Source organism: Phodopus roborovskii, unplaced genomic scaffold (assembly GCF_943737965.1).
Source record: "Phodopus roborovskii unplaced genomic scaffold, PHOROB, whole genome shotgun sequence".
In the NCBI taxonomy this organism is placed as follows: Eukaryota; Metazoa; Chordata; class Mammalia; order Rodentia; family Cricetidae; genus Phodopus; species Phodopus roborovskii.
The window spans coordinates 21,213,448-21,235,397 of NW_026126459.1; the positions used below are offsets into that span (position 1 = coordinate 21,213,448).

The 21,950-nt window shown below is 53.0% G+C and overlaps 1 protein-coding gene across 8 annotated transcripts in view; it reads right to left on the reverse strand.

The window, feature by feature from the left end:
* Hdac7 (histone deacetylase 7) overlaps positions 1 to 21,485 on the reverse strand; it is a 35,595-nt gene extending 14,110 nt beyond the window's left edge. For 2 of the 8 annotated variants that reach the window (XM_051189773.1, XM_051189772.1), the window contains exons 1-6: positions 21,152 to 21,337; positions 1,923 to 2,113; positions 1,740 to 1,830; positions 1,324 to 1,435; positions 762 to 877; positions 280 to 405 (exon numbers count right to left, since the gene is read on the reverse strand). In XM_051189773.1, coding sequence (XP_051045730.1) covers positions 280 to 405; positions 762 to 877; positions 1,324 to 1,435; positions 1,740 to 1,830; positions 1,923 to 2,113; positions 21,152 to 21,170 — 655 coding nt within the window. In that variant the 5' untranslated portion in view covers positions 21,171 to 21,337. Of the gene's footprint in view, positions 1 to 279; positions 406 to 761; positions 878 to 1,323; positions 1,436 to 1,739; positions 1,831 to 1,922; positions 2,114 to 13,764; positions 13,832 to 21,151 lie in introns of those variants that run through there. The other 6 variants (XM_051189771.1, XM_051189774.1, XM_051189768.1 and 3 more) reach the window with 6 other exon arrangements.
* Between the last annotated feature and the right edge of the window lie 465 nt (positions 21,486 to 21,950).

Consider the following 21,950-nt stretch of genomic DNA (forward strand, 5'->3'; position numbering starts at 1 on the left):
CTGCCAGACCATCACTAGCCTACAGCATCTCTGAACAGTTGTTTGCACGCAGCTCCCATTCCCCCCACCCCCACCCCCACCCGCAAATGTCAACTTAGCAGACCCAATGGGGCTAGGCTTTAGCCTCAGCTAGCACTCTCACAGGCAGGGGTGTGAGATACACCCACCCTGTACAACACTTAGCAGTCCCACATGGCAACTTCCATCTGGGTGGAACCTGGCCCAAAGGAACGACACCAGCGAGTGAGGAGGGCAACTCCATGGCCCTGTGGGCCCTACCTCCTAGGGTCTCTGCAGGCCTCCGCCGAAGGCTGGGTGGGGCACTCTCCTTTCTGAGCAGGGGATTCTTGCGCCGCTCCAGGGACTTCTTGGGCTTATAGCGCAGCTTCAGGTTCGGCTCAGACACTGCAGGGGAACAAGTCCATCACTATGCCAGCTACCCTTCTCCACTCTACTCTTGTTTTGTTTCTGAGACAGGGTCTCACTATGTAGACTAGGCTGGCCTTAAACTCCCAGGGATCCACCTGCTTCTGCCTCCTGAGTGCTGGGACTAATGAATGGTGTGCATTACCATGCCAGACCTCTTTTGTGCCCTTTAACTTCCCTCCCAGCTACCTCTATGGGTTGAAGAGAAAAAAGGCAAAGCCAGAGGAAAGGAGCCTAGTGTACCAACCATCGCAGCCCTCCCGCAACCCCATACTCCTGACCTAAATCTAAGGCCCTTGGCCTACTCTAATCCCTGGAATGCTCTGCCCCCTCACCTGTTTTACGTAGGGGAAAGTGTTCCGGGGCTTCAGTGGGCAGGCTGGGAACCGCAGGCAGGAAGTTGGTAAGCACGGAGCGGGCAGCACCCTCTGTGTCCAAGGGCTCAAGGGTTCTGTAGGGATGAGCGTCAAGGCTACTTCAGAAGCCTGGGATGCCCAAAGGCCCTGAAATCTCACTCTGCACAGATGCCTTCCTGAGCTCAGCCACCAACAGAGCTGGGCAGTGTGGAGCCAGCATGACAGGAGTCATCTCCAGGTGGCAGTAGTGGGTCACCCCGTGCTAACATACATGTTCTGTTCCAGGTATAAAACCCAGGCTTTGGAGCTCAGGGCCTTCTAGAGACTCAGTGTAGCCAGGACTTCTGTGCATGTGAAGGGCTTGAGGGGAGAGGAGGGCATGTCCTCGCTGAGGGGGACTTGGGGGCCCATGTTTAGGCGCAGAGTAAGAAGCAGGTGGTAGGTGTTGGGGAGGAAAGGGGACATGGGTTCACTCACTCACAGGTGAGTGTGTAGGGAGAGAAGAGGCGGTACAGAAAGGACCTGAGGGATGGTGAACTACCTGTAGGGAATACTGGGGCTGTTGGGATGGACTGTTCGCTCAAGGGCTGCCTGCTGTTTCTTCAGGATCACCTCAGCCAGCTTCTGCTTGACCACGCTGCTGGCTACAGCACCTGCAGCGGCAGAGAAACGAGAAGGCTGGCAATGGGGAGGTAGGAAGCCTCTTAGGCACATTCTCTGCCCACTGTCCAGGCCACATGTCAGTACGCCATGTCTCAGGGACTCCTCAGGCAAGAGACCTTCGCCTGAGGCCCACCTTCCTGTAAAGCCCATAGACACTCCCACCCCTCCCCCACTCCCGCTCGTAGGCAGAGAAGAGGGCATCCCAGTAAATGGTGACCCCCCACACACCCCTCCCACACCCATGGTGGACGCTGACCACCAGGCAGAGAACGGGGAGACAAGCTTCACTCTTACTTCGCTTGCTCTTGTCTTTATTGAGAAGTTGCCGAAGTTCCTGTTCCTGCTGCCCCCCCTGCAGCTCCGGCACTGGTGGGTCCATTGAGAGCTGTGGACAGAACCAGCAGCTCAGGGACGGCAGGGTAAAGGACAGAGTCAAGGTCTGGGGAAGCTGGGATGTGCCTAGGGAGTTGTCTTTACCCTCATGGGCTCAGCTGAGCGCGGTTGCTGTTGCAGGCCGGCCAGGAAGAGATGGCGGTGCAAGCGCTGGGGATGCTGCAGGGCCAGCAGCGCAGGCTCTGGTGGGGGCTCCACTGTGGGCCGCTGGCCCACGCGCAGGTCCATGGGCTGGGGCTGGGAGCCTGGTATGTCTGGCTGAAGGGCAGGGCAGCCTGGGGATACACAGCGAGTCAGGTGGAAGGCTAGTCTGCAGGAACTCGGTCACAGACTACTGAGCCCTCTGTAGAAACAGCCTCAGGGGGGCTTTTCCTCACATAAGCCGGGTCTACGAGCTACAGGTGGCTCCTGGATTCCATTTTACCTGTGAGAAAGGAGGTCTACAGACTACAGACACGCTCCCTTCCGATTGTTGATGGCTAGAACTGAGCCATAGGGCTGTAAGCAAGGCATCTTCCCCCTAGGATACTTTCCCACTGACTTGGAGCTAAGGCTACAGCGTTTCCTCAGATGATGATACAGTTCTAGGCTCTCTACTCTGTTTGCCTTTGTCCTTCTGTCCTTCTAGGAATGTCTGCTTGGCTCAGGGTGGGAGAGACCATGCAGGTAACCGGGCCCACTCTGTCCAGCCCCCAGTTTCACGGGCCTCACACACCTCAGCTGACATCCTCTCATCCCCATGCTCTGCACCACTCTGGTCCTTGGGATCCAGATATAGTGCCTGGAGCTCACAAGCAGCCCTGGCTGGCCACCTAGGGCCTACAGAGCCCTGCATTCAGGGCAGGCTCCCCAGCTCACCAGGCCCATGAACTTGTGGTGCAGACTCCTGCTTCCCGTTCCAGCCAGCTGTGGGCCTGGCCTGGCAAGGACAGCAAGCTCAGTTGCTTCTTCGCCAGTGTCCTACGCACCCACGCCAGGAGCACCTCGCCAAGGCCGTGGGTGCAGGAGCTATTTATAGCTCACCAGCAGACCAGGGTCAGTGCCAGCATAGCCAGCTGGCCAGGCTGGGCTAAGCAACCCAGCATGCTGAGATGCTGAGAGGTAGGGCTGCTGCAACAGCTGGGAGAGGAGGAGGGTCCTGGGGAAGGGAAAGGATGAGAGTACAAGAGAGGAGAAATTCCCCTCAGGGGCCTTCTTCAGGCATCCCCTAACAGAGCAGCCATGCTATCCTGGGGCGGGGGTGGGGTGAGGGTGGGGGTGGCAGAGCCCTCTGGCACTGACTGGGAATGGGACAATCCCCAGCAAAACACCAATGGGAGAGTCGGGAAATGTGGCCTGTGGTCTGATGCAACCATAGAAATCATAACTTTAACATCCGTGGTGCATGCATGCAACCAAACCCCCTCAGCTCCCAGTCTACCTGCCTGCTACCCTTTATCCCTCAGGAGCCAACTGAGGTCCCTGTGTGAGGGGGACTGCCTAGAGTCACCCAGCAAGGGGCAGAGAGAGGATGCAGTCTAGCCCTGTTAAGGCCAATCCTCCGTTTTCCCACCAACACTCAGGAAATCGCCTCCCTTGGAAGTGGCAAGAGAAGAACTCATGGGACGCTGTCACTAAGGGGTGTCACTACAACACTGACTGTGAGATGGACATGAAAAAGAGTCGAGCCAGGCCTACTGTGGCCCTCTAGTCACTTAGCAACTTGAGAGGATAACTGTGCATCCAGATGCCACCCCTAGTAAACAAATGCCAGGACTTCGTGCCCTCACTCCTGTTCATACGGCTGCCCAAGAAATCATTCTGGCTGAGTATGGGCCTCCACTGGCAACATAGCCCTGACCCACAAGAGACTTGTCTTCCCTAGTTCCGGTGTAGTGGCTTCCTGAGGTCATTCCTTGATGGTGCAGGGTGCTTTATACCTGAGGCCTGTGGCTTCAGCCACAGCAAACTAGGAGCAGCCACCTACGAGCTGCCACCATCCTTCACTCAGCATTACTATTGCCAGTGCAGAAGAATGCCAGGAACAGAGGACAGCCTCTGTTCTGAACTTTGGGAATGCTTGTCGAGGCGTCTTAGCATTTGGCAGGGGCCAGCCCTATGACAGGGTACAGGAGTGGGTAAGGTTCTCTGGGAATCCTCCATCAGGCATCTCCCCATGAACAACCCCCTCAACTTGGTCTCCTTCATGAAAACAAAGCCACTAACTCAGGCAGTGCCTTTTATCCCATAATAAACCCAGAACCTTTTCTCCCTGCTCTTTGGCTCACAATGTCTCCTCACCCCTACATTCTATTTTCCCAAACCTCACCTAAGTGCTCAAAGCCCAGCTGGACCTAGGCCAGAGTGCGGCACCTCTTCCTCCTGGGGTCCATGCTGGCTGCACACAGCACTAGAAGCTGTCCAAGGGAAGGACCATGCCTGGGATAAGCTCCAAAGGTTGGCTTTGGTTTGCCATTGTTCATCATCCCAGGACTTAGAATAGTATAACCTGGCGTAGCAGACGCTCAATAAACATAGAATCTTGGGGAAATCTCGGTATTTCTCCTGGGAGGCCTAGGATGGTTCACAGAGATGAGGTTCATCAGATTTGAAGTGACAGGATAAACTAACGAGTCAGGTTTCTCTCATTTAGCACAGGTCACATGTTACTACCACTGGTTTTGTTTTTTGTTTGTTTATTTGTTTTTTTTTTTTTTTTTTTTTTTTTTTTTGGTTTTTTCTTTTCTTTTCTTGTACATCCTGTCTTCCCCAGCTTTAGGACAGCTGAACTAAGGTCCTCTGGCCCTTCAGTTCTCAGTGCCATGCAGAGTGACTATGTAACTCGGTAGATCCGGGAAGAGTGAATGACAGCAAAAATGGTCTAGGACCGCAGGGAGGACCCAGAGAAAGCCATCTCACCACTGACAGACATCACTCTTCCCTGAAGAGGACTGAATGACTTGAAAACAAGAGCACATCTCTCCTAACCTGGATCCAAAAATACTTGTCCTTATTTTTCTGGAGACCCAACTTTGTCCCTTGCTTAGGACCCCAATCTTCTAAGTCTCTGGCCCAGCAACATCCCTGCCTCTTCAAACCCTCAGGCCTCACTTTTCCCAGGTCATTTCCATCCCTCATTGTCATCCCCCACCAACCAATCTCTCTTAGGCCCAACTTTTACAGGTGCTAGGACCCATCTGTAGATATTGGAGAGGTAAAGGTGTGTCTGGGTGTAGGGCTACTGCCCCTGGAGAGGGCAAGTCCCCTGCCACTCCAGGGTGGCTAGTGGGATCTCCAGCTTCTGCAGCCAGCTATTGAGTGACTCAGCTAACTACTCCACTGCTTGGGCAAGGTGTACAAGAACTCCAGGAAGCCCCAGCTCACCCAACAATGCCCTCAGCTCTCCCTGATGTGGTCAGATACCATCTTCCCTGGGCAGCCAAAGCGCATTCCCAACAGCCTGAGGGGGAAAAAGCAGGCTGGGAGGTGCATGAGGCCAGAAGTGGGAGCGTGTGGCCAGGGAGAGAACCAAAGGAGAGCAGGCCCAGAGGTGCAGAAAGTAAATGTCTGGGACAGGAATGGTCTTCTCATTGGAAAAGGTCTGGGCTGTGGCCTCAGGTCAGGAGAGGTCAGGTAGGAGCTGTGAAGTAGGGGAGACACACCCCAAGGACCCCAGTGTAGGACCCTGAACTCTAGCTGTCCCATTCTGTTGTCTTGCCACCTTGATTGTCCAAGAAAAAAGATCCACTAAGCCCTTCTGAGATAACCTGAGCTAGGAATCTTTCCTTTGGAAATGGCTGCCTTTCCTGGGCTCCTAAGCCCACTTAGAATCCACAAAACTTCAATAAGACCTTGGGTTATTTGGCAACAGAAAGACCCAGGCAGGCAGGGAGGGGGAACCAGGTGTAAGTTCTCACGATACCTGCCCACAGTGAACACCGTTCTGCTACCACAGCTTGGGGCCAAGGGACTGAATCCCCCCACCACACACACACACACACACACACACACACACACACACACACACACACACACAAGGGTCAAGGAAACTGAGGGCTTTCCACAGGCAGCATTTAGTGGCTGTGCTCCTCAAACCAGACCTAGTACACAAGGCCATTCCTGAAGGGAGATGGGTGCTGCTTTCTGGGCCTATACTTAGCAGACAGCTCCAGGTAGGAGGGACTCAAACCAACGGCTGGTCATATGTTCGCACCCATTAATCCAGTCACCTTTGGAGGTCTGCCCACACCCGTGTGGGGACTATCTGCTCTCCTCACTTCTCATGCACTCACAATGTCCCCACACCTTGGCACAGCATTGATTATGGTATCGATGGTGGCATTTATCAGCCATCATCACCTGCAGGATAACATCTTTCAAGGCACATGAGGCCCTTTGGTACTGATGAATCACACACAGTGATCCTCTCCGGACTCCCTGCCTAAGACATGAATATTTCTCAAGGTTTGTGATCCCCAAGGAGCACCTATCCCAGAGGTTGCCTCCTCTTCCTAGGAATAATTTTCATTCTAGGTGTCTTGGGACCCCCTTTCTTCTGGAAGCCCCGGTCCTGAGAGATTTCTGCACTGACTCTTAGTGTGTTCCATGCATGGCCATTACTTTTGGTTGTTGACCTGACATGCCTGGGAAGAGAGCACCTCAAGGGAAGACTCACCTCCGTCAGACTGGCCCGTGGGCACGTCTGTGAGGCATTTCTTTTCTAATCACTAATTGATGGAGAACTGTCCTGCCATCCCTAGATGGGTGGTCCTGGGTTGCACAAGGAAGTTATCTGAGAGAGGCAGAGAGAGCAAGCAGGTAAGCAGAATCCTTCATGGTTTCTACTGCAGTGTCTGCCTCCAAGTTCCTGCTTGAATTCCCTCCCTGACTTCCCTCCATGATGGATGCGCTATGATGTGGAACCGAAAGCCAAATAAACCCTTTCCTCCTCCAAGTTGCTTTTGGTCATGGCATTTACCACAGCAATAGAAATAACACTGTCAGGCCCAGCCAGAGGTGCCTGCATTCTGGGAATTAACTTGCACTTCCCCCTGCCCTTGCCTTCACACTTACAAGCAGTGAGACCTTCCGTGCCTCGTGCCCCTGGTAACCACAGGTCTGGACACCACGTGCTCTATGGAAAGGAGAAGAACTCGTAACCTTGGGCCTTGTGGTTTGTTACGATGACTGAAGGGATAGTTTGTGGTGGTGACCTGTGACATAAGCTCTATTCAGAAGAGCCGCACGGATGTGTGCATGCATGCCAGTAAAGAGGCTGAATTCAAAAGCACTTTCTAGAAAGAACCTCTCTATTCCCTAGCTCTCTGCTAAGAGCTACAGAATTCAAAACACCTAGGGATAGTTCTCTGCATGAAGAGAACTCAAGGTGGGGTGAAGAAGGCTGAGCTGAGAAGAGGAAGGGGATATCTTACATTACAATTCTGGTCTAAATTTAGCCCCTCTATGACCCTCCTGATCTCACCATCTTTCTCAAAGGGTGGTTATCGTCCACTTAGGATCAAACCACATGAAAAACAAAGAGAAAACGACCTGAGGGACCAAGAACACTGTCCAGAGACGTCCAACACAGTTCTTGGTTGGGGGTCCTCAGAAGCCTGGCTGCCTAGACCCATTCCCACCCTTTTGGAAAGCAACTGCAATTAGGCCGAAGCAGTTCACTCTGTGTGGGGAACCTGGACTAACAAGCTTCCTTCCTTACCCAGAGCATCTGCTGTCACCAAGAATCAAGAGCCTCAGCTATCCTGCCCCTAAGGGTCCATCACAACCCTGAGCAATCTCCAGACTAGACACGAACTCCATGGGGTTCCACCCCAGGCCCCCCCCCCCGCCCCCGGGACAAGCTAGGTTTGTAGGCCTTACATCACTATCTCAAGTCCCGGTTTTGACCTCATCTGTCCCACAAGGTGACAAGAAGCCTGAGCCCAGGTTACTCCAAACTCCCTGGTCCCTGGCTATTAGCTAGAAAGGAAGTTCCAGAAAGATCAGATCTTAGATGCAAGGGGAAGCAGATAGATAACAGGCCAAGGTCCTCGGTTATAGGCTAAGCTACCTATACCCCAGGTTGCAGCCCGAGAGTCTCTAGCCATTACACAGGAAGAACAAAGCCTGACTCCTTGTGGGGATTGGCGGAGAAGGTAAGAGTGGCCCAGGAGAGTTCAAGAATAACCAAGGAGAAGGCATGCCATGGTTGTCAGGCCTCCAAGACCTTTGAGAGCCATGGGTAGATGGCTTTCTTGCACGCATCTGACTAAACCTAGAAACGCTCAGGCCAACACTATCACGGCAGAGGGAGGCGTGAGATTGGGTGCTGGTTCACCAGCAGGAGCTCAGGAAGACCAGTGTGAGAAGTGATTCCATGCACAGATGCTGACCCCTCCAGAGGCCACTAAGCTGGGGGGCCCAGGAGACACAGCTACTGAGCCCTGTTTCCTGCTTTCCAATGGTTTCAAACAGCCCTTACCTATAATGAGACTGAGACAGGGAAATCAATACTTTCAGGTTTGATTGGGCTACAGAGTACCCTCTCAAAATCAAGAAAGTAAGCAAAGCAATATGGAATACAGCTCAGCATCTTAAAATTCCAAGGCAGGGACTCAACATAGAGCTCAGGCTGACCTCCAATTTTCAATCCTCCTGCCTCAGCTTCCTGAGTAACAAGACCACAGGCATGTAGAACACAGGAACACACACCCTCTTTAGTTAGTTCTTTTTTGACAGGTTTTCAATATGGAGTCCTAGCTGACCTGAAAATGACTATGTAACCCTGGATGTCCTAACTTGCTATGTAGTCCACCGCCCAAGTGCCAGGATTACAGTACAGGCTACCACAACTAGCCTTTAGTTGATTAGTTTGTTTTGTTTTTCAAGACAGGGTCTCTATAAAGCCCTGGCTGTCCTGGAACTCACTCTGTAGACCATGCTGGCCTTGACTCTTGGAGATTCACCTGCCTCTGCCTCCCAAGTACTGGGATTAAAGGTGTGTGCCATCACCACCCAGCTCCTTTAATTGATTTTAAAAAAGAAAAAGAACAAGAATATATATTTCTGGGGTAAATGTGCATGGCTTTAAAATATTTTTTAGGGACCAGGGCTATAGCTTGGTTGGTAAACGTCTTGCAGTGTAAACAGGAGGACACAAGTTCAATCTCCAGCATCCACATGAGAAGTGGGGTATAAAGGCTGGAGAGATGGATCCATGGATAAGAACACTGACTGCTCCTTCAGAGGATTCAGGTTCAATTCCCAGCACCCAGTGGCTCACAACTGTCTGTAACTGTTTTAGGGGATCAGTTACCTTCTTCTGGCCAGTGAAAGCACTGCATGCAATTGATACACAAACATACATATAAGCCAAACATGCAAGCATGTAGAATAATTTTTAAAAGCCAGCTGGCTATAGTGGCATGCACTTATAATTTAGCACTAGGGAGGCAGAGACAAGAGGATCCCTGGGACTCAGTGGCCAGCCGGGCTGGCCTAACTAGTCCCAAGTCCTAGTAAGAGACCGTCTCAAAAGAAGATGTCTTCTGAGAAATGACACCTGAAGTTGGCCTTTGCTTCCACACACATGTAACCCATACACACGAACACAATCACACACCTTCACATGTACACACACATGAACACACTTACCTTCATGCGTACACATACATGAATACATAAACACCTGTACATGCACACACAATTTTTTTTCCAAGACAGGGCTTCTCTGTGTAGTTCTGGTTGTCCTGGAATTCACTCTGTAGATGAGGCTAGTCTTGAACTCAAAGAGATCCCTCTGCCTCTGCCTCCTAAGTGCTGGGATTAAAGGCATGCACCACCACCCTGGTATACACACAGTTTTGTTTTTTTGTATTACTACTTTATATTATAATCTAAAAAAATAATTTAAAAATGCATAGTATTTACAGTTATTAAAAAAAGAAAACAATTAGCCTTAAAATGTATGACAGAACACAAATTTCTCACCCTAGACTCCTTAAAATTTTCTTTGAATTAGATCTTTTTTAAACAGCTTCTGATATCCATCCCCCATGGTCCTGGCTCTGAACTGCTTCTTGCTCAGATTTATTCAGAGCCTAGGGGACAGACAGTGGAGCTCTCAAATGCAGCCTATGAGGTGAGTGAGGGTCCATAGCATTAAGGACCTAGGCTAGGAGACCAGGTGGGGAGAACTAGATACACGACAACATTTGATAGAGCTTTACCTGCCCCATCTGCAATCAAAAGAGAGGCCAGCTGTGGTCAGCCATGCACCATCACAGCTGCCCATTACTCCTGTCTCTTCCAAACCTAGAAGAGCCCCCATTCAGGCACTAATAAATCGGTGTCTGGTCCCAGTGCACCCTCTCTCCTCAACTACAGGCATTTGCCTTGCACAAATCCTCAGCTCCATCACTTGTCCCTACCCCTCCCAATAGCAGGGGCTTCCCTTTCCCTTCCACCCAAACTGCTGTGAGGTAGCATTAGTTGCTTGAAGTGCCCTTCATCTGGGAACTGACCCAATGCTATCAAGTCCCATGAGGTTATGCTTTTACCTCTAGTATAATATATAGATGGGTAGATTAAGACCCAGCAGCATTAAAAAGAAAAAAAAAAAAACCTGAGGTCAGGGGCTGGAGAGATGGCTCAGGGGTTAAGAGCACTGGATGCTCTTCCAGAGGTCCAAGGTTTGGTCCCCAGCACTCACATGGCAGCTCGCCAGTTCCAGGGGACCCCACGCCTCTTCTGACATCCATGGGTTCCTGTACACACACTGTGCACATACATACACTCAGACATATTTTCTAAGCACAAAAAACCTAAGATCACATAGCATGATGATTCTAGAACTAACACACGCCTCTTAGCTGGTCAGCGCAGAGCAAATATACAGCAGAGTAAGCTCTTCAACTCCAGAGTGTGCTAGAGGCAACCCAAGCCTGTGCAGGCCAGAGGCCATCTCATTTACCTGTGGGTATCCATGAATTCAAAGTCACTTGCAGGAACTAGACTTGGTAGAAGCCAAGCAATGACAGGACTGCTGGCCACAAGTTTGGGGGCTCAGAGGAGAACCTTCTCCATGTTTTCTACTCAGTTGTACCCTGTTGCATCTCTTCTCCAAAGCAGGGGTTCTCAACCTTCCTAATGCTGTGACCCCTTAATACAGCTCCTCACATTGTGGTGATCCAAACCATAAAATAGTTTCATTGCTACTTCACAATTGTAATTTTGCTACTGTTATGAATAGTAATGCAAATATCTGTGTTTTCCTATGGTCTTAGGTGACCCCTGTGAAAGTGTCATTCAACCCCTGCAGGGCTCTTGACCTGCAGGTTGAGAACTATTGCTCTAGAGGCTTTCAAGCGCTCCTATGGCCTCTTAGGGGAGGCCCCAAAACAAATGGCACAGATTCTTTGTAGGCACAGGCTCAGCTGGCAGGTGGGCAGCTTGGGATGGGTGCCTAGGCAGATGGAGGTCTGGGGGCAGCTCCAAGGGGATGGGGAGAGGGAGATGGGTGGCATTGCAAGCTGGACATCCAGAGATCAGAGGGCTGAAGTGCAGGCTTCAGACTGTCCTTCCCTCCCCACAGTGTACAGGCCCCCTTCCCCTCCACCTCTGGGTGGCTGGGGCTCTAGGGCAGTTATTTTTAGCTCTTGACACCTGGGTATTTTGCAGCCACAGGATGTCCGGTTTGGAGTCCCTTTCTGGGAATCCCACACGCGGCTGTTGTAAACAGCCCCACACAGTGGTGGCCTGAGCCAGGAGCCAGCCTCCACCCCCCCCCCCCTTTGTGATTAATCAAACAGGAAGTAAATGTAACCATGGCAGTGGCAGCTCAAGCTTCCCAGGAGTGGCAGTGTGCCCCCTGGCTCTCTGTCACCTACCTAGCTCTTCATCCCACCTCTGGTAGCCTCTCAGGAATCTTGAGGTCTGGGTCGTTTGTGTGAAGGCATGATATTCTTTAAAGCTTTGCTGCTACCTGGTAAAGAACTTGGACCACTCCTTAGCCTTTCTGAACTCCCACTGTGGAGCAGGAGCACACATCTCCTCAGGGGGGCTCTCCAGGCTTGCCACCACTCCCCATCTCCAGGGCCTGCCTTGCAGCCTGGCCTGCTCTGAAATGCCCTGTCCACCTAGGGAACTCCTGAGCAGACAGGCTGCCCAGTCCAGACTGCCCTGGTATTTCTAGGCTCTGAAAACCAGTGGACACTCACAACTCCCTTTTTCGGGTAGCTCTAATCTTATTGGAAGTTCACTACAAAATCTAGTCACTACTTTTTTTCTATCACAAGGAAAACATCCTAAGCAGGTAAGATCTGAGACGCCATCTGTAATGTGGGGGCTACAAGTTTAGGGCTTGTCAGCCTCTGCCTTGTCTCTCTCCTGCCCACACTCCACACTCCACCTCCCCAACACTCCCCCAACCCCTGGTGCCCACTTCACCGGGCAGCCAGTTCCAGCCAGTCTTTCTCAACTGCTTGCCCCAACAGGAAGCAAAGTCACCACCCCAATGCTGCCTCTGGGGGTGGTGTCTTTTCCCCCTTAAGGGTTGCCGTTGGGTTGGGCCTATCTGTACCCCACTCCTGCTTGCTCCTAAGTCCTGCCTTTCCCCTGCTGTTTGTGTGCCTGGAGAAGAGCTTTCTTAGTGCCCTTGACCTGTGCCACTCAAAGGTCTCCCAGCCTAGTCCTGAGATGGCAGGGAAAAGGTCCAAGTTACTCAGTACTTTATTCTAATCATCAACATGAGTAATTTTAACCACTGATGTTAATAACGACCAACGTATATTAATGTTGACAATGCATTTTCTACCACAGTTGGTAACAGCACCACAGTTAGTGCACTTACAAAGGAAACTGAGGAAAGATGCAAAGGGCAGTGTGGCTTAGCCATAGAGAGCTGGTGGGACAAGAGAGGCCCTGGGCTTATCCCCAGCTTCACAGAAGGGAAAGGAGAGCAAAAGAGAGGGGGAAGGGAGGGATGAGAAGAGGAGGGAGGGAAGAGGGAAGAAAAGACACTTGCCTGGGCTTCCAAAACCTAAGCTCATGACCAGGATACTGGCAAGGACACCTCCTAATAGGTGGTGAAGAGAGGCCAGGAAGTGGAGTGACTCCCAGCATTGACATACTTCCACAAAGCATAAGATGCTCTATCCAAAACATATCAAATAACAAACACCACCTCTGCCCGAGTCACTCCCGCGCCTTCGTCTCCAGGAGGCTCATCTTCGCTTCCTTATTCATCTTATATTTCCCCAGTTTCTTGAATGTGCATTTTACCATTTTATTGGCTTCCTGTAAGCTGCCTCCAGCAGGGTATAACTAAACAAGCAGACCTCCCAGGGCTGCCTGGGAGGATCACATGCTGCGAGAGTATTCTGGAAATTGTCAAGTCCCATAGAAAATTCCAATTGCATAACCAGAGCAAGTCACCCTACGACTGGTACTCAGAATAAATTCCTTTGGAAGGCCACAGCCTCTCTCTCACTCCCAAGCCTCTCCCCTGGGCAGACCCTGGATAGGTGGGAGGGTGGAGACACCCACTAGTGCAGAGAGGAGCAGCACCCACATTCAGAACAGCCAAATTAACCCCAGTCTGGGGAAGGTGGAGGACACTGGCCACAGACCCTGTTCTTCCACCAGCCTGGGGGTGGGCTCTTAGTACAAACCAAGCAAATGGGAGGCATCTGGAGTCTGTGAATAGCAACGATCATGAATGCTGGCACTCACTGAGATGCCACATTAATATTAATGACAGTAAATACCCCAGACATCCCCAAATCTAGTCATGCCATAGTATTCTCCTCCTTTTGCCTGTTATTTTTGGAAAATGGCAGAAGTCTATCAGGCAGATTCTCTGGGCGATCCCATTCCCTTCTGCAGCTAGGACTGCCCCTGGTGTTTACCAAAGATCTCTCCAGACCACAAATCCAGCTAGGGTACTTACACAGCCTTCAGGGAATCCAGCAGCCAGATGTGATGTATGGTCCTGAGCAACTGGTGCAAACACAGTAACTTCAAGGACAATTTCTAGTCAAATGGGGACTGGATGAGATGACGATGATACATAAGAAAAACAAAAACAAACAAACAAAAAACCAGCATGCATACTGCAATCTCATTTTAGCAAAAAAGACAGCTTCAAGAGCTACAGGAGAAAGGGGGAAGGTATGTAGAGTTCTGCAGTATGTGCTACTTTCCATTAACGCTGCGGCTCTGTATTGTCTGTTTCTGCAGAAGTTCCTTTGTGGTAACAATTCATTGTACATGCACATACATGTGTAAACCCTGGAAGCAAAGTCTACACATGACCAGGGTTCTCCTGCGAATTAGGCCACAGGGCTTTCATGGAGTCCACATATTCTTGGACCCCATATCCTCAGTGAATCCATGTTATCTACACGTCCTGGGCATAGGCCTCTTGTGAATCATGCTGAGGGCCTAGCCCAAGCTAGGCAAAGTCAGACTTTCTTAATGAATGCCTGTCAGCTGAATAATGATATTTCCTGAAAGCAATGCCTCATGTCTCCTCCAGGGCCAGTGCACTGGGAATACAGCTGCTGTCACTGACCTGCCCACCCCTCCTTTGCTTCACCCTCCTCTTAAGGGCTGTCAGGGAGGAGCTAAAAGAAAGGTCACCATGAGCAGATGTTGGCAAGGTACTCCACATAGGAGGCCATTAAGGGGCTATCTGCCCAGCATGGCAAGGCAGTCCCTTTGATGAGCCAGCTGGCTATGAAGCCTGGAGTGTCCCCTCACCCTGCTTCTCTGGGAAGGGGGTGAAGGAAAGAGGTCTACCCTGTGACTATTGACTATAGACTCCTGCTGCTGCAGGCCCACGAGGGTGGAGGAATCTAGAGCAGGGAATTTGGCCTGGTTTTCCTGTGAACTGGGGCTGGGCCCGTTCTGTCATGTCTCCAACATTCTCTATTTCTGACCTTCAAAAATATGAACAATAACATTTAGTTATTTAGCATGCACTGGTTTCCTACCAGACGTGGCATAAGTCACGTACACTATCTCCTTTAATCTCTATAGCAACTCTGTCAGATTGAAAACATAATTATTTTCAAATTAGCAATAAAGAAACCGAGTCACAGAGAAGAGGGTACCCTGTACCTTAGCCTGTTACTGGAGAAAGAGAGATTCAGCCCAAACCAACCATTCCTTCCTCTTGTCCCTACTGGAAGCACCTCTCTCTGGGTTTGCCACTGGCACAGGGTGATGCTTTAGACTCCACCAAGAGTTTACACTCCCAGATGAGGACGACTCCTCCGGGAAAAGCCAGGAAGAAACAGACTTTAAAACCCCAGCATCCACACACAAGTCCTCACTAGCCTTCAAACCCAGATCTTGGGTTTTAGTCCTCTCCATTTCACACAACCCTTCTGGCCCAGAGCCTTATCTACTTTGAGCCCTGGGCTCCCTGCGTGCAACCCTGCTCAGAGCAGCAGGGTGAGGGTGCTCAGTCTGCTGCCTCACCAGCTCTCCACGGTGACTCACTCCGGGACCCAGGGGAAGCACAGCCCGGTTTGCCGCGCCTCCAGCTCCCCGCCTCCACATTTGCTAACCGAAACCCGACTGCTGCTATTTTTAACCCTCCAGCTCCCCCTTGCCTGGGGCTCCCCCCTTTACCCCCACCCCTTGCCCCAACCCGGTGGCACTAGTCTGTCATTCTGAGAGCACTCTACAACCCGAAGGCCCCGGAGGGCGCAGCGGATGCCCCGGACGTGCAGGTTTGTGGGGCAAGCAAAACAAGTCGGTTACAGCCCAGTCTCCGAATTCCCCCACCCCGACTCTTTCCGAACCTGTATCTCCCAGGCTGCCCTGCTCCTCCTTGCCATCCAGAGGGCTGCATAAGGGGAGCCGGACTTCTAGGCTGAGGGCTACTGTAGGAAAAAGGGGTGGGCTCCTTGGATTCAGCTCCGCGGGGAGCTAAACTAAAGGCAGGGGGAATGGGAGTACCTTGGTTACTACCAGCTTTTGAAGCCGAGGGTTTAGGACAGCCAAAGTTTCCCATCTCAGCATGGCAATGTGAGAAGGAAAGTGGCCTGGGGATAGGCTAGGGTCACTGACTCCAATCTGCCTCCTCCACTCCCCCACCCCCAATAGAAGCCTGCAGCTGGGACGCGGAAAGGCTGGGAGGCAGGAGCCAAGGAAGGAAGGCACTTGAGGCGCCCGAAGAGAGGACGAAGCAATAGGGGGAGGGAAGCAGACCCCTTCTCTTCTAGGCTCCTCCAATCCCTCAGGGCTGCACTCTCTTGTGCCAGCTGCCAGTGGGAAGCTCTGGGTCTTCCAGGGAAAACCCTTTACTGAGGAGAGAGAAGAGGTCTGAAGACAGAAGGAAGGTTATGCCCGCATTGCTGATGTGAAAGTTAATCTCCTGAGAGGGCTGTAGGGGCAGGCCTGCAGGTGGGCCCAAGGGGGCACTTCTTTCTGGCGGAAGTAAAGCAGGTGGCTTGAACCAGACCCCTCTGCCCCACAGGTCTGAGAGTCACTCAGCTTGTGGAGCAAATAATGAGGGCACAGAAAGAAAACTTCCTATGCTCGGGTCTTCCCTACACATGGCCCCTCCCTTTACCCCCTCCCCTTATTTCTGATTCTGTTATCTCCCAGAACCCGGGTCCACTCTTGACCTTGCCCCCTCTCCTTGATGACCCTGAACTAGATAAATAAATCCCAGTGGCTATAGGGGCAGCCAGCTACACCCAGAAGGGAGGGGCCTGGCACAGTGGTTCCCAGGTTGAAAAGGTAGGAAGGCAATGAGGGAGGAGGGAAGAGAAACAGGAGGGTCAGGAATGGGCAGTGCCTGGGAGCTCCTGACAGTCTGCCAAGCTTTTAACCTTAACCTGAGCCCTATCTGGTTACTCCTGCTTCTCTGTCCCTCTGTCAACCTGGGGGACATGGGGGCTGCATGAGGAAAGAAGCCCTCAGCTAGAGCTCAGTCCCGATCCCTCACCTGGGTCCAGGGAGCTTCTAAGCATGGTTTAGCAGGCTCTGTGGACTCAACTCTAGTCTGGGAAGAAAAGGTCTCAATGTCACTCAGACCTCCCCTGGCCACACTGTCTAAGGAAGTCCCACCTTGTTGCTTTTTATTGCTGCACCCAGTTCATTTCCTTCGTAGGGCTTCTCACCATGTGTAACCATTCATCTCCTCATTCCTGCCCATACTGTCTCGTTCCCCAGTAGAGTGGTAGCACCCTGAGCTCAGATGCATACCCTTGTGCTCACTGCGCCTCCCTGTCCAGTGCAGGGTACAGAGCTCTGCAAGTCTGTTAACAAATGGATGAACTGCTGAGTGACCAGCTCTGTACATGAGGTTCCCTGGCTGCCAGTGTGATTCTTGAGGGTTTCAGAGTAACAAGAACAAAGCCAAAAAGGAAAAGTCAGTGCCACTCTGAGGCAGCATCTACACCGGATGGCACTGCCTGGTCCCCTCCACCATGCTGGGCATGAATGTACACACAGGTACCCACACTAAATCGTGGGCCAGTCTTAGGAGACTTGCATTGTATTTGACTTCTTTATCTGAATATCCCGGTGACCTCAGACATGCCACACACCTGCAGGTCTGTGTCCTCCATAGAAATAAATGAAAAGGCTGGCCCAGGTCTGTACTTGAAGAGCCTAGCTTGGCATCAGAATCACATACCAAGCAAGTGAAAATGCAGGTTCCTCACCCCCCTCCCGTAGACCTGGACAGACAGTAGGAATAGAGCCTGAGTGTGTTTTTAACACATTCCTCACATGATCCTGGAGCAACTGGTCCAGTAAAGCACATTTAAAGTCCATGGACGCCAAGCTGGACATGGTGGCACACAGCTTTAATCCCAGCACTCGGGAGGCAGAGGCAGGAGGATCTCTGTGCATTTGAGGCCAGCCTGGTCTAAAGATGAGTTCCAGGACAACCAGGGCTACACAGAGATAACCTGTCTAGAAGAAAGGTGGAGAGAGAGAGAGAGAGAGAGAGAGAGAGAGAGAGAGAGAGAGAGAGAGAGAGAGAGAACACTATGGACAGGGTTAACATCTGGACACTTATGAAAAAGCAGCTCCTATATAGGTTCACATCCCCTAAAACCAATCCATAGGCTCTATATACCTCACACAGGGCCATAACTTACAAAGGTGCACAAGACACAGACACAGAAGACACACATCTGTGCCACATGTGTGCATACCCCCCAAACACCCAACAGAGCCAGCACATGGATCACAGATTGCCACGGAACCACCGCATTGACATATACAGCCCTGGGCAAACTCAGACACCCACCACACACCCAGTGCATACACACATATCACATGGAGACTCACACTAAACAGATGCTATCCTGAATCTATTTTGCCTCTGGGAACAAGTCCAGAACCAAGGGAGCTATGCTCTGCTGATGAAAACATCCCCCCTGCCTCTGCCACCCCCACCCCTTGCCCCAGGCAGCAGGCTGTCCTCCACCCCTTGAATGACTGACTGGAGGAGGGCAGTGGAGAGAAAGATCTGGATGAGAGGAGCAGAAGCTGAAGTCAGTGTTTTCAGTCTGTTTGGAGCCCTCCCCAAGTCCACCCTACTTCACTTCCCTTGCCTGCCAGGAGATATTGTAGGGCCTCTACTCAGCCCCTGCCCCCCCCCCGACCCCCCTACCCCCTTAGTCTGTGCTTGGTCAGGCTACTTGTCTGGATTCCCAGGCCCAGGTCCTATAGAGTCAGAAGGATTAGGGAGTAAGCTAGACCCCCTCCTGGGACTCCCAGTATGTGGGCCACTAAGGAAAGGGCTGTCTGGAGCACCTTCCTGTAGCCCTAAGGCCTAAGGCCCCCATGGAACGTTACCACAGAAACAGGGAAAATATTATAAGGAACACAATACCCGGCAGGGTCACCTGCTGACCATGCTTCCTGCTGTGTTACCCACCCCCATCTCACAGCACTCAAGAGCCTTCTCCAGCCTCAGCCTGGGCCTCCCAGCCAGACCTCTCCTTCCTGCCTCCCCTGGACTAGGGAAACAGCCTCTAGCAAAAGCTCTGCCCTTCTGTGGTTCCAAACAACACCAGGGATGGCCCAGTGGGCCCCCCACTCTAGTCCCTACTCCCCCAACACAGGAAATCAAGGCTTCCTGGCCCAGAGGAAGTGCCCCATCTAGTGAACAAATCCAACATATACAAATTTGAAGTCCTGAAGCTGGCGCCTCCAGGGGGGACATGCCCTCAAGCCTTGCAATACCCAGACACCTCTGGAGGCTCCAGACCACATCTGACTAAGGGGGAGCTTGGGCAAGCATGGGCACTGGCAGGGGCAGAAGGTCTGGTTGGTGCCATTCCCTGCCTGGGTGACCCTGGGTCTTGCTCATCTTTCTCTCAGGCCTCTGCCAGCTTCAAACTACTAGTTCTCAAAGAAAAGCTAGGGGCAAAGAAGGCTGAGAAGTGATGATGGATTTCACCTCCCCAGTCCTGGGAAGTGTGCCTAGAGCTGTAAAAGAGTCCTCATTGCCCATCCCCTGTCAACCAAGCCACCAGGCGCTATATCCATTATTCCTGAGGCAAGGACATAATACTCCCCACCTGTCCCCCTATTCCCTACTGAACATTGACCTGTTATTTGGGGGGCAGTCCCTCCGGTTCTGAGCTCTGGGAAGGGGACTTAGGATCCACCCCCATGGTGTTAATTGTGGGGAAAATGAGCTTAAGTGGGCTGACCAGCTTAGGTGTAAAACCTGCTCCACCTCAAAAATCTCAGTTTATGTCCCTGATATGCAGAGAATACCCATCCAAGGGGCCGAACTGAGTGACAGAGGGTTCAGAAATACAGTTCCCAACCTTTCCAAAGCTAGCTTGGGAGGGATGTCAGAGGACTAAGGGTAGGGGGACAAGCCCCAGCCCCAGTGGGTGGGTCCAGACTTGTTCCAATCTCACTTATCTGGGCACCACACAGTGGAACTGCTCTGTGCCTCAGTTCCCCCCAGGAGTGACTGTAACGAAGAAAATGACTTAGTTACTGAGGGGATATGGCAGGCGAACTAGAGAGCAAGGAGGTGACAATGAAGGGGTGGTTTGAGCAGCTGGCAGAGCAGCTGGAAAGGTGTGAAAGGCTCGGCATATCAAGCAGGCATGTATGGCCGCCTACTGGAGCCCTCTTGGGAAGAAAGGGGTCACCTAAGTACAAGTTAGAGGGTAGGGACCAACCAGAGTCATAGTCTCCAATGGCTGGGCAAGGAACTGAAGCAACGTCCCATAAGTCTATGTAAAAGTCTGGGGGACTAGCTCCTGATTCCAGATGTTGAGCTCCCATCAGGGCCACCGAGGGCCAATGTCCTATTATCGCCCTAAAAATTGGCAGGCCGAGCTGGGCCTCAAGCAGATGCTGAGTTGGGATGTGGGAAGGGATAGTTAGCAGCAAGCCAGCCAACGCCAGATGCAGGAGGCTTTTGGGAATGCTGGACAGCCAGCAAGGACAGTGAAGGGCCCCAGCGGCCGGCCTGCATCGGCCCCATACTGGCAGCCAGTGGGAAGGAAGTGGGGCACATTAGGTGACCTGCAGGACCCAGGTTTTCTTCCAACTTACTGGCCAAGAAACTGTGGTAGTGGAAAGACGGCTCAGCTGCCAGATTTGTGAGAACAAGAGTTCTCACACTTGTCGGCCTGGGGGCACATATTCCGCTTCCCACCTCCCTACAGCTCAGTACACAGCCTGCAACCCCCACCTTCTCACACCTTTTAGGGCACTGCCCTCACAGCTCAGTTGGGCACAGGTGTCTCTTCACTCCGATGGGTGATTAAGGATAGGGGTTGATGCTCACAGATATCTCCCAGCCCAATACCGCCCAGGGGTCGTTTTCCCTGGCCACTGAATCTGAAGAAGGCCCTACCCGACTACGTGAGATGGGGACGCTGATGTCCAGCCCCAGAAATCCGTCCCCAGTTCAGCGGGTCCTACCATTTACCCTCCCGTTTCCAAACCCTCCGCCGCGGAGCACCGCCTCCTCCCCGGGCCTCGGCGGCCGTCCGTGCCTCCCGGATCCCCGGGAGGAGGGTGTCGGGGCACCCGGCCCATGCACAGGCGGCTCCGGGCCTCCCACTGCCTCCCCGGGGCCTGTCGCTGCCCCGGAGCAGGCGGATGTGGGCACCCCGCAGGAGGCCGGAGTTCTCTGGCCCCGGAACCAGCCCCGGGGCCCCGGGAGCGGGCCAGAGCCCCGCCGAGCGGGCGTAATCGGGCGCGCACCAAGGACCGGCCAGCAGGACCAGCCGGAGACCCAGCCGCAGCCGCTGCCGGAGCTGGGGCAACCGGCGTAGGGTGCCGCGCGCAGGGCGGGGCGGGCGGGGCGGGGGCGGCCGCCCGGTACTCACCCGCGCCGGGGCTGTGCATCCAGGGGCCGGGGCCCTCAGAGCCGGGGGCTCATGGCGGGCGGGGGGCCGGGGCACCGGCCTCACATCCCCCCGGTCGCCGGAGGCTGCAGAGCGACTGTGAGACGGCGAGAGGAAGGGAGGGGGCCGGGAGGGGGAGGGCCCTGGCAGCCTGGCCGGCCGGGTAGGATGACAATGGAAGGAAATGCTTTATCTGAGTCTGAGAGCGGGCCAAGGGGGAGGGGAGGGAGGGGGCCGGCGCTCGCGGCCCTGGGACACACCACCCCGGCAGGCTTTGCTCAGCGGCACACAGGCTGGCTGCAGACACCGATCGCGGCGGGGCGCGGCACACCGCCCCCGGGAGGCAGCGCCGAACCCGGAACGCGGGACGCTGCCGGACCCGCGCGCGGTCGCCGAGCCCCAGCCGCCGCGCGGCGCTGCGCCCAGCGCACAATTCCCGGAAACCCAGATACCTGAGTGCACGCACCCGTGCATACACAGCGTACAAGAGCGTGCATCCATGTTTACACAGGCCGGGGTGATTTACACTTTGGGGAAGGACGTCTGGACACACATCTATACACATAAGAGGTGCACGAGGAGGGAGCTACACATAGGGACGACAGAACATGCTTAGAGTCCCAAACGAGGACTCCCAGACGACGCCCCCACCCCATTCCACCCCATCCCACCCCTCACACACACAAACAGGACTCGCCTCAGGAAAGCTGCAAGATCTGATTTGAATCACTGCCCAGTCCAACCCAAGTGGTACCCCCCCCCCATGCCTGCTGAGGGGAGA